Source organism: Opisthocomus hoazin, chromosome 21 (genome assembly GCF_030867145.1).
Source record: "Opisthocomus hoazin isolate bOpiHoa1 chromosome 21, bOpiHoa1.hap1, whole genome shotgun sequence".
In the NCBI taxonomy this organism is placed as follows: domain Eukaryota; kingdom Metazoa; phylum Chordata; class Aves; order Opisthocomiformes; family Opisthocomidae; genus Opisthocomus; species Opisthocomus hoazin.
The window spans coordinates 8,944,383-8,956,692 of record NC_134434.1 but is presented as its reverse complement, the minus strand read 5'-3'; the positions used below and the strand labels follow the sequence as shown (position 1 = coordinate 8,956,692).

The 12,310-nt window shown below is 43.8% G+C and overlaps 2 protein-coding genes across 2 annotated transcripts in view; one reads left to right on the top strand and one right to left on the bottom strand.

Annotated features, from left to right (window-relative positions):
* The first annotated feature begins 27 nt into the window (after positions 1-27).
* CENPX (centromere protein X) lies at positions 28-1,672 on the top strand. The gene is made up of 5 exons (XM_075440673.1): positions 28-109; positions 211-262; positions 334-387; positions 781-869; positions 966-1,672. The coding sequence occupies exons 1-5, from the start codon at positions 71-73 to the stop codon at positions 978-980; spliced, it is 249 nt and encodes an 82-aa protein (XP_075296788.1). The 5' UTR covers positions 28-70; the 3' UTR covers positions 981-1,672.
* A 474-nt stretch (positions 1,673-2,146) lies between these two features.
* Positions 2,147-12,310, bottom strand: part of ASPSCR1 (ASPSCR1 tether for SLC2A4, UBX domain containing) — a 48,253-nt gene continuing 38,089 nt past the window's right edge. The window contains exons 13-16 of the mRNA XM_075440672.1: positions 7,550-7,601; positions 6,764-6,833; positions 6,248-6,435; positions 2,147-5,130 (exon numbers count right to left, since the gene is read on the bottom strand). Coding sequence (XP_075296787.1) covers positions 5,117-5,130; positions 6,248-6,435; positions 6,764-6,833; positions 7,550-7,601 — 324 coding nt within the window. The 3' untranslated portion in view covers positions 2,147-5,116. The remainder of the gene's footprint in view (positions 5,131-6,247; positions 6,436-6,763; positions 6,834-7,549; positions 7,602-12,310) is intronic.

The window sequence follows — 12,310 nt, the reverse complement described above, 5'->3', positions numbered from 1 at the left end:
CCCGCCGGCCGCCGCCCCGCCCCGCGCGGCGCGCACTTCCGGGAGGCGGGGCGCGGCAGTGCGCGGCGCCATGGAGGAACGGGAGGGTCGCGCCGGCGGCTTCAGGAAGGTGCGGCGGGCCCTGGCGGAGCGGGGGCGGGGCGGGGCGGGGCGGGGGGGGGGGCGCGCGGGCTGCTCCCGCCTCGCTCACCCGCTCTCCTCTCCGCGCAGGAGACGGTGGACCGGCTGCTCCGCCTCCACTTCCGCGACGGGAAGACGCGAGGTACCGGGGCGGCGGGCGGGCGGGCGCGGCGCGGCGGGCCCCCCGCTTCCCTCAGCGCTTTGTCGTTGCAGTTAACGGCGACGCGCAGCTGCTGATGGCGGAGATGCTGAACGTCTTCGTCCGAGGTGAGCGCGCAGCCCCTGCTCCCAGTGCCGGGCCCAGGGTCGGCCTGAGCCGTGAGAGGGACCCCCGCCCCCTCCCCGCACTCGGCTCACCCCGCCGCGCTCCCGCTCTGCTCCGCCGCCGCCGAGACCGCCTTCACCGCAGGGCCGGTGAAGGGGAGCGGGGCCACCTCCTGCCATGGGACAGCACCTTCCTCCCGGAGCAGCAGCCCCCGGCCCCGGGGGAGCACAGACCAGCCCCCCTCTGACAGCCCCCGGGGGGGGCACAGACCAGCACCCCTCTGACAGCCCCCAGGGGGGGCACAGACCAGCACCCCTCTGTCAGGCCCCGGCCGGGGCACAGACCAGCACCCCACATGCCCCTCTGACAGCTCTTCCCCTGCACTCACCCTGCAGAAGCAGCAGCGCGAGCAGCACGGCAGGCACAGGCTGAGGGCCTGCAGAAAGTGGATGTTGAGCACGTGGAGAAAGTGTTGCCGCAGCTGGTACGTAACCCTGGCACCTGACAAGGAGGGGACTGATGCAGCTGAGGCCTCTTCCCTTCGGGCACCCAAAGTAACCGGTTTCGTCTCTCCTTATAGCTCCTGGATTTCTAGAGGAGTCTTGGGGGAAATGGCACCTGCCAGCAGAAGACCCTGACCTGACAGTGAACATCCTTCTCAGCCTCGAAGTCTAGCTCTAGGAACAACAGTCAACTTTTTATTTCTCTGCCATTTTGTTTCTGTTTCCCCTCTCCTTTACCAAACACAACAAAGCCCTAGGCAACTATGCTGTCAGATGCTGTTTTTGAAAAAGGGCTGCCACACACCTGGTTTGGTCGGCTAAGCGTGTAACTGTTTTCCGTCTTGCCGCCTTACTCCTGTAACAGTAGCCTGTACTTCACAGTGAGATGATGCTGCTGCTTTCTCAGCTAATGTGGGAAAAAGGTCCTGCTTCACAGAGATGCATGGAAAGACTTAATAGCTGGAAATGTCATCCAAACTTCAGGCTCTCCTCACCTCAGCAGGCAGCTGTGGCAGAAACTTTAGGTCCAGCTCCAAGCCTGTTTAATGAATAGGTTGTTAACAGAAGCTCAGTCACAAGCTTGCCAAAAGCAGGTAACTGATCTTTGTTTTATAAATAAACAGTGTCTGTCCCTCACTACCTTCCAGTATTTCTCCAGGGCTGTGACATCAAAGAATGCTTGGAACCTTTTAACCATTTGATATTTTCCTCAGAAGCTGCTTCCCCTCTGCTATAAATTTGTTCTCACAAAGAAACATCAATAAATTAAAACCGAGTCTCCCTCCCTTGTGTAGGCTCTTTGCTGCAATTAATCATCGAAAGTCAAGTTGCTTCAAAGACTTGCAAAGTTTCCCCCTCACCCACCCTCTTCTCTAAATCTCTGTAGGACGAAAGGAAAGAGGACAGAATAACAAACAGCATGTGTGAGAATCCCACATCATGGGACAGCCTGGCCCCTCAGCCCGCAGGGGGGCCGGGGGGGAAGCTGTGAAATAAGAAACCTTACACATGCAGGCAGGACCCACGCAACTGAACTGGCTTTGTTGGGAAATACACAGCCAGCTGCACGAAAAGCAGCTGACACCAGTGGGTCTTAAGGACTGCACGCTCTCTGTTCCTGGCTAGCTGTAGTCTTTACGATCAGTGACGGCGAGCAGCTTTTTTTCCCATTGACAGCTGCAGCAGGTGAAGGCTCAGTAGGTCACTGTACTCTTTTCAGCCACGAGCTATCAAGGTCATCACTCAGGACACCAGCCACTTGGAAACTTCAGCTAAAACCACAATTTAATACACATTCTTTCTGATGACAGTACCAGCTTAAGCAGTGCCCCATCCCTCTGCGCTGCAGCCTCTTTGCCAAGACAGCTGTTTGTACAGCTGTACAATGAAGGAACTGACCTAGTTCAGCCTTCGGCCCCACAACCATATGGTAAAAAAAGGCAATAGCAAAAAAATGCAAGTAATACTACCTTTGAACGCCCCAAACCCCCAGGGATGAGTACAGCTACTGTAGCAGAAGTGATACTAAAACAAATCCAGCTCATCGGGTATCTGCATGTGCTGTTCTGCGGCAGGGTAGGAATCCTTGAGGCAACTACCTTAGTGAAGAGGCTGCAGTTTTAAATATTGGGGCATCTTGTCCCTCAAAGAATTCACTCCTACTTTCTTGCCTTTTCCAGATTTCAAGTCCTCATCTCTCCCCCTATTCTGACTCCTGCTGACACACAGATCTCTCAAAGCTCCTGCTCTAAAAGGGCTTGAGTTCCCTGACATATCTGGTCCCTACACAAGCATTCTTGACTGAAGAGGATTGCTGGTGTGAATGTTAGTAGTAAAGCATTATGTTAATAGCAGCAGCAGCTAAAACTGACTCTTCTTTGCATAGGGAAAGGGGAGTAAGACCTCTGGTCTAGCTGTTGAAGGTACTAATTTTTCATTCTCCTGAAAAAGAAGTAGATTAAATTGGATTTGATGCATGGCTGAGTTACACAAGGGACACGCATGGGCAGAACTGACTAGGGTAAGGCACAGTTAGCAATATGAAGTCTCCTAATCTTCATCCCTTTATTTAACCCATGAAACTGCCCCAGTAATAATATTGCTGCTTGTATCCCTAAACTTTTCCTTCTGTTTTCCCATATCAGGTATTTGCAGGTGATCGTTACGGTGCTGTCTCTGTCAAAACTGGTGGAATCAAAATAACTAAGCAAATCAGTGTTATTTAATGTTGCCTGTACTCTTCAAAAAACAAGACTAGCACACCTGAAAGCATACTACAATTTCCTGCCAACCAAACTGCTGCTTATTCTAACCCTGTGAATCAAAACCACCAGCACAAGTGTATCATCACCTATCATTAGCTATGGCTGTTAGGTAGCCCCTGATACATCCTGCATGACTTCAGCAAAGCAGCTCTAGCTACAGTCTGCCTCTGACTTGCGACACAAACAAGCCTGACATAACACCTGAACCAAGACGCAGATAGTCCTACGGAGCATAGGCTCAGACCACATTTAATCCACTAAAGTAATAAACTTTAAACATTATTTTAGGGTTTTTTTTTTTCTGCTGTAGTATGTTTTATAGCCTGTCAAGTGCAAGAAAGGTTTGCTTTCCAGAGTAAGAATTTAGAGCAGCAACTGTACACAGTGCTCTTGTATTCCCCACTACCAGTGGCTGCACACATTCCCTGTTTAAGTTTGGGTGTCATATAAGAAATCATCAACATTTTTTTTAAAGCATTCTGCTCCCTCCACTTTGAGTCTCCTTTTTCCTCTTCCACCTTTCTTTCATACCTCCCCCTCCCTCTGACTTTCTTCAAAGCATCTGGGAGCATTTGGAAGTAATTAGACCTGAAAGGAAATGTTGGCCAGGCTGGAAGACAATGACAAGTGCCAGGAACCCTGGGTGCCCTTTCTAGTCACTTTGAAGTTCATTCAGATGGTACAAAGCTCCCTTTTGCTTTGTTGAAAAAAAATGGAAGGGAATGAGGCATGACAGGCCCATTGAAAAGGGTACAGGTTCCTGTGAACTGACAGAGAAACCAAGTGCTGCGGGAAGAAACGGATTATCAAAGAGACCGACAAAAAGGCCTCCTATGGCCACTCTACTTTATTACATCTACAAATTGTGCAGATGCACCCATAGCTCAGGGAACAATTGTCTATACAGGGAAAATGGAAAACATGTTATTACCGTAACACGGAGCCCCAGCTGTCCAATATGAATCACTGATCCATGGAGAAGACTTCAAATAAAATACAGCACCACGGCTACTGTGGCACTATAGAGTTCATCTCCAGTATAAGTGCAATTCTAACCAACACTATTCATCCCAGTACATCTGCAGGAGGCAGAGATCTGGACTAGTGCTCTCCTCTGTACACTAACTGCACTGCAGAGAACAGCTACTCTTCTGTGGAAACATTTGGACCATAGAAGTCCGTAGATTGAAGGTCACATGAAGAGGCCCTTTTACTGGATGTTTTTTTCCCTCACTGTAACTGTAATTACTGATGTTAATTATATGTAGTGAAAATAAAACACAGAGCTTGGGGCAGAAACAAACTCCACGTGCATTCCATTAACAGATACTTGTGTTCTTTGTTAACAAGATTCTGGCAACTGAAAACAATACAAGTGCGGCAGACAGAGAGGTTCACAGGAAAAGCCTATTTGAACTGTTTTAAGTGACCTAAGCGGTTCCTCTTCACTCACTTTCCAGCCATCTATGCCCAGAATTATCAGCAGCACTAACTCCAGCCAGCAAGAAGCAGAGAGAAGTCTTTTTCTAGGCAGCAATTAACTCCAGCTAAGTGCTATAGATCGGATTGTATCATGCTGCTAGAATTCAGGCAGCTAGACTCAAGTTATTTCTGAAGGTAGAATTGGGAAGATCTGAATTTTAAAATACGGACAGAAACAAAGTCCTTCAGAGAAAGTACACAGGAATTCTTTTTCCCCTTAATTCTGTATTCATATTATTTGCATGCAAGAAACCTTAAATTTAACCTCTAACCTTGCTTCTGTAGTCACAAAGACCACAAACAGGCCTTCCACTCCTCCAAAAGGTGAAACTGGCATCTGAAATAGCAATTTTCCATTTATAACTAATGTTCATACAGATTAGAGCTCTCCAGGGCCACCAACAATTTTTTTAACATTCTGAGTAAGTTCATCAGGAAAGAGGCACAGCTGACTGCTCACTGATCCAGCAGCCCAGAACCTTTCATCTCTTCCCACCTACAAAATAAACACAGAAGCATTAAAACACTTGACCACGTAATTCGCACCATATTGTTTCTCAATAATATGATCTGGTTGCTGAGGGTTCTATACACTGCTGTGCTCAGGCAACAGTTGGGTAGCATGTAGGAGCACTTCTTAGGGAGATGGAATGGTGAATATATCATAACTTTTGGAGCGGGGAACTTCGTCCTACATGTTACTAGCATGCATGTTAGAGCACATTATTACACACTAGCCATTAATGGGTAAACTGCACAGGTAGGTGAGCTGGAGCTGAAGGCCTCACAGTATCTTCCAGAATCAAATACTAAAATTGTCATTCAGGAAGTTAGCAGTTGGCATTATTAGCCAGGGAAGTCCATATAATTCTTCTAGATTTATTGCCGTTAAGAGTGTTGATTCAACGTCTTCCCCCCCCCCCTTTTCTCCTTTTAGCCACTGCATCAAAAAGTAAATATTTCCAATTGTTTAATGCAGGAATCCTTCTTCTAGTTACTTCATATTTTGTATATATTCTCATATAAAACCACATATAAGCTATTGGTTCTGAGACTAAAACCAAGGTTGCAGTTTTCTGATCAGGATAAACCAAGAAAAAAATCATAATGGAAACTTGGTTGCAATCTTAGCTATGGAAAACCACTCTGTTTTGCAGTGAATATTAAGAACAGAAAGACCAACTGAAAAAAAAAAATCAAGAGAAAGGAAAGTACTAAACCAGACTATACCAGCAAAGGAAAAAATAACAACAGAGGTTTAACAGATGACATGGGCCCTTGGTATGTAGAATATCATGCCTATTAGTATTTGAAGTACACTAGCATAGTTAAGAACTCAAAACATTAAGCCCAGTATATAGTCAAGAACGCCGCAAGCATATGGATTACACACCAGACTCCACACAACCCAGACCCTGCATTTGGGTACTTCTCCAGTGAAGGCTGAGTCTAAGTTGGAAACTGATTTGTGATTGACAAGCATTGAACCAAATGTCCTGCAAGCCTTATGTTGACATCTGCAATATTGTCAACATCCAACAAAGTTTGCACAGGGGAGTCTGCCTTTCTGGGGAGTTCAGAATGAGAAGAGCTCTCCTCTTATTTCATGATACCTGGCAGCTTCAGCCATTTGGGTATTTTCCCAGGGGCCCTTCTCAACACCTGCGGAGCTTCATGCACGCTTGCCGGTTCTGGCTGCTCATCAGCCTTTTTGTCACCTCCCACTTCTGGTTCAGATAGAGATGGAACTATTGACTCTAAAGATGATGAAGCAGAAGGAACTAATGATTTCGACAAATATCTGAGGAAGAAAAGCAAATAGAATTAAGCTTCATTTTTTCATAATAGCCCCTTGTACCACCACCACTTTTAGACTTTTTAAGTGAGATTGAAAAGGCTCTTTTTCATGATGAAAGCCCTAGGATTTACTTGATTTAGTCACTGAAATCCTACTTTGCAAAGAAGGACTCACAAAGCTATGAAGTCAAGTATGGCAGTATGACTGTTTCAGGACAAAATGAAGTCCTAGTATCTTCAGAGCACGTTTCTTTGTAGTAAGATGGGCTCATTTCATGCTTCCCATCCCTGAAATACTCACCCATTTGCAACTCTATTCCGTCCCAACATACCTGGCTACTAATAAATCAGCTGCAGAAGGGGAAACTGCAGAGCGCAGCAGGTCCGATTTCAGGTAACAGTCTGTTTAAAAATGAAACCAAAACACTTGTTTGGTAACACAGAGACATCAATCACCACAGAATCACGTAGTTCTCAGCTCAGCAGATACCTGCTGTATACTACAGTAAATCTCCATCACCTTCCCTCATCTGACTCAGGACACTTTTAAACTATGACAGTCTCTTTCACAACTCAGGGTGCCCTATTTCATCATTCAGACCTCAAGATCTTGACGTTTTCTTCCAGTGCTCGCTGCATCTCAGAAACTTTTCTGTGAAGCCAGAGCATTTTTAACCTCTGGGAGAAACAGATATTCTAAGCACAAACCAGAGGTGTCAAAGAATCAAAGATTCAGATTTGTTCTCCCATCTCCAGCCAGTCCACTACAAAGAAGGTCTGTAGAAATGTTTCATAATTGTTTGTCTGGTTAACATTTTGAACAATGGAATTTCCTTCTACAGAGTCGTCATTCTATCATTCTTGTCCCCATAGTAGACACTGCCTACTCCAGAGCCTAACAAGTCTCATAAGAAAGGCAATATGTTTACATTTGTGCTCAAGCTAACTGACCAAACTAGCTCTGCAGAGCTTCAGCCATTTGCAAGGAGAACATCTGCCAGCATTCTTGAGGACTGCATTATCTTCTGTTGGAAGAACTCCAAACTTAAAGATGTAATTCTCCTGGGTCTACTATAGGAGCTATACAGTCAGCTGAAGAAGAGAGGAAATTCACTCACCCTGGCACTCCTCAGATCCAAAATGAATTATGGCAGTCGGAAAGAGTTTAGCCTGCAGAAAAAGGGAAAAAGAAGAGATCACTGACTGTAGATGCTTTCACAGTTCACTGTGAACATTAGAGACAGGTTAGACAGCTACAGACAAATTCAGAGAGCTTAAGCTGAGGTCACCGAACCATCTATATTTCAGAAAAGGCTAAACTTGTGTAGAGCACAGGGCACTCAGAGTAAGACATGAAGCAAAATTCTATGAACTATTCTACCACACACAGATGACAAGACCTGCATAGCAAGTGACATTTGTGCTGATGATCTGCTATTTGTTTTCCTCTGTCCCTGTATCTCAGACCATTACAATTCACCCACATTCTCCACTGCTAAGCAGATAACATTGAGTATTATTAAGAATCTTCCGAGACCCCAGTGGCTGATAGTAAGAGAAGGAAAATACAGCTATGCCCTCAGAAATCTATTCTAGATTATTCTATTACATTTATACCTTGACTCAAGTTGGAATTTGTCTAGTTTCAACAGCTTTCCAGGATGCAGTCGATCCTTTTATAAATCCAGCCTGAATTCCTAGTCCCTACTTGTCAGAATAACTGCCATATTCAAACATTTTTTTCATCCATTTAGCTCATTATGTGACCTAGATAACCGTAGGACTGCCTTTTTCATGTCTGCAGTTATCAATCTGATGATCTTTATTTCATCTGCAAATGTTATTAATGATTATTTTGTATTTATATATCTACCTCCAAACGAGATAAAAATAACGACAGTGTGGCCAGAACTAATTTGAGCAAAGCACCAGCATAAGTGATCTATGTTTTTCAACAACTCCTGACTATTACTTGAGATGTCAGTCAGCAAAATCATAATTCATTTAGTGCGTGCCTTAATTACACTGCATGACACACCTTAAAAAAACCCAACACATATAGGTCACGAAGCACTGAATCAAGTGAAAGTAAGTTAAAGTATGCAAATTTATTGAGTCTGTGATCTCACAAGTACTGTCTCCATATAGAAAGACCTATGATAAAAGGATAGTGCCACAGTGCCCTGGCTGACCACATCAGTGGAAGGGTGGGAGATGCTGACTGTCTCACTGGGAATGGCCCCAGAAAGCTATGCACCATATTACCTTGAACCTTATCTTTTCACCTACCTCGTCAGCACTCCACAACAACAATTTCTGGTCAAACGCATACACAAAAAACACATTAAACAGAGTTCCCATTAGCTCACAATCTAAGAGAACTAACTCTTCTTTCTGCAACCCAGAAGTGCAATAAAGCCAGAGTCAGCTTTTGCCACTCTACCATTAACTGCCACTCCACAGAGAAAAGACATTCTCTGCATGGGGCGAGGAGAAAAGTGGAAATACCTACAGTTCTAGTCAGCAGCCCCGGTTCCTAATTTAACCTGTTCATAAATTTACCACACTGCTTTATACTTCAGCTTACCCCATTTTAAGGTATATACCCATCACACAGGAAGAACAAGATGGCAACTGATGTCTCTCAAGTTACTCAGATGTAACGCACCAGATAGTATCCGGTTTGTTGCAGTTCACTTGTTGTTTTTTTTCTAATTTACATAGCAACAAATCAAAATGATTAAGCTTCTAATAACTTATGTTGACAATGGCCATTCTCACTATCTTCTTTCATTGCTTTACACTCAGCCTCTTATGTCATGGATAAATAACTATTCAACTACCTCTGCATAAATAAATACTGAATAAAATTCAATACAAAATATGAATTATGTTCAACATACTAACACATGACATGATATTGTTGAGAAGTAATTTGTCAGTAGCTCAAATGATGACCTACTCAACGAATATTGTAAACTTAAAAGAAAAATTGTTTTCAACTAGGCCTAAGGAACATACAGGATCAGATTCCAGCCAATAAGAAACAGTGATTACAATGTAATAAAATCCAAGACCATAAGAAATTAAAACATATGAACAATTAATATTTTAGAAAGAGAGAGTTAAAATTAAGTGTGCTGATTAAAGACCTGAAATTCAGAGGGAATGGAAGTAAAATCCTTAGCTACTGAATTGTTAGCTACTGAGCAAACACTACTGGGAAAAACAGTCTTAGAAATCCTGTGCAGCCCTAGCTAAAAAAAGCAAGCAGGAAGTAAGCATTAAAGCAAGCTAGTAAATGTTGCCATTTACCCATAATTTAAAAATGGCAAATATCTTTTAACTTTGGTGGTTAATACTTCCGAGGCGAATAATACAGAATGAATATGCAGAATGGGTGCAGGGAAGGAAACTCGGGAGAGATAAAATACCATTCAAGGATTAAACCAACAAAAAGTTACAATAAGAAGTTCAGATAACGGAAGTCCCTAAAATAATCGGTTGGATCACCAATTACTAAGATTAAGGAATCCAATTAAAGAAGAGAATTTCAATGACTTCTTTGGATCAGTTTCATCATCAGGGAGACGTGGAGCAGAGTAACTTTGTTCTCGATCTGTAACAAACTACAACCTGGGTAAGACTGAGCAGCTACAGGGGCAGAAACATCCTACAACACCATTGCCACCGCAGAACCGCTGAATGGTTGAGACTGGAAAGAGCATCTGAAGATTGCCTAGCCCAAATCCACCTGCCCTGAGCAGGGTCAGCTAGAGCAGGTTTCTCAGGACCATGATGTCCAGTTGCGTTCTGAATATCAACAACGATGGGAAACTCCACCACCTGCTCAGGCAACCTGTTCCAGTGTTAGATCACCCTTTCAGTGGTGTTTTGTTTTTTTTTTTCCTTTTTCCTTTTATTTCAATGGAAGTTGCTGTCATTCATGTCCATTTCCTCTTGTCCTTTTATCCATCACCACTGAGATAAGTCCGGCCCATCTTCCTCGCTCTTTCTGATCGTGTTTATTATACACATTGACAAGACTCTCCCAGAGCCTTCTCTTTTCCAGGTTTAACAATCCCAACTCTCTGCCTCTCCCCATATGTGAGATGCATCAGTTGCTTAATTATCTTTTGGTCCTTCGCTGGGTACCAGAGAAATTGTAGAACTGAACTGGCAGTCCCACTGGTTCAACGAAGGAATCACAAAAGCAACTGCAGGTAAGTGAGGGGGGTACCTACCTATGAAGCTTGCTCTGCCACTTACAGTGATTATGGCGTGACACCACACACTCAAAGAAACTGAAGCAGTAGAAAAACTTGTGCTGGAACCAAATGATACATTAAAAAGCACTACATCACCACGTCCAAGTGGTACATCCAAATGTTCGTAAGGGGCTGCAGAGTAAGAGATTTAAAATTGTTAAGCTTCACGCTAAAAACAGATGCTGCTGCAAGCACAGGCTTGTATTTTTAAAAGGGTTTGAAGGTGATATGCAGAAGTAATACAATACGGTGTAACCAGCTGTACCAGTAAGGATTCTGAAAGAAAAGTATCATACTTACTATGGGAATTAACACATCAGTATAATACTACTAAAACTAGCTGAAACAATTATTTTAAGCTTTCAGAAGTCCTTATGCTATGAGACAGTTAAAGAAACCAAATCATCATAGTGTAAAATTGGTAAGTACTGTCTTAGCCAGAAATTGTACAGAAAACGTTGATTGATGGTCTACATTTACCCTGGCATAACAATAACACTAAATTTCTCACCTTGATCCACTAAGTAAATAAACAGATAAAAGCAAGCACCTGCCCCTCTTTGTGTCATTAATGCATACTGAGGAATTGCGCAGGGCAGGCTGCCGGCTCTTGAGTTTTCTTGAACCTCTGTTGCCACCATCAGCACAGTCAGGATATGGGAATGATGGCCCTTGGACCTGATCCAGCACAGCAATTACCGGGGGAGTCTGTGGATTGCTACCTAACACAGAGACTAATAAAATTGTATTAACTGGAGGCAAAAATGAAACAGCTTCACCTATGTTCCTGACTACAAACTCCAAATGACTATGTGGTATTAAAAATTTTTTGACATTAATCCAAAAGCTGGAGGAGACTTTCACATACAGTACAGACTACATTATGCTGGACTGAAGCAAAAGACATTCATCAGTCTCCTCCACGTCTTCAGCTCATGCTAAAATGGCCAGGCATCTTCACATCCTTGAACCGACATTTTAGTAGAAATCATTACTTTTTAGGTCTTTTAGTATTTCATTCCTGTGTTGACAGGGCATAAGGTTGCCTGCTCCAGTCACAAAGACGGCTCTCCATAAACTTTTCTAATTAAAAAGTATCAGATACGGTTTAGAAACCCCAGAGAAAACTCTTGCAAGAGCTTTGATGTTTCCACTGCACTGGTCTGAAGGGATCCCTCTATTTAGTAAATGGGTGCCTTAAAAAAGGCTCCCCACACACACACACACACACATACACTCAAGCCTTTTTACACACAACATCCTTTTCATGCCAGTTGCAAGTCGGAAAATGAGGTTTTTGTAGCATGTTTGTGTTGGAATTTTTTAATAACCTTCCCTCTCTTTTTTCCCCCCTCCCGACCAATTATCTTGGTAAATAATTAACATTCTGAAGGAGATAAGTAAGCACAGCATCTCAGAGCTCAAAGCCCTTTAGTTCAAAGCCCTGCCCTTTTCTCTTAGTCTCCCTGCTGCCGCCACCAAAACTTCCTTGTCAATCAAGCTCCGGGCACACACATCAAAGCTTCATGTGGGAATGGCCCCAAGGGGTCAGAGAAAATTCATGGCAGGGCCTGCATGAGGCACAAAGAAAAAAAGAGTGAGAAACACAGA

Excerpts from the sequence above, each read along its gene's own strand:
- CENPX (XM_075440673.1), top strand. The coding sequence starts at position 71 with ATGGAGGAACGGGAGGGTCGCGCCGGCGGCTTCAGGAAG. Across the intron at positions 110-210 it reads GCGCCGGCGGCTTCAGGAAG|GAGACGGTGGACCGGCTGCT; the intron begins GTGCGGCGGGCC and ends CTCTCCGCGCAG. Across the intron at positions 388-780 it reads GCTGAACGTCTTCGTCCGAG|AAGCAGCAGCGCGAGCAGCA; the intron begins GTGAGCGCGCAG and ends CTCACCCTGCAG.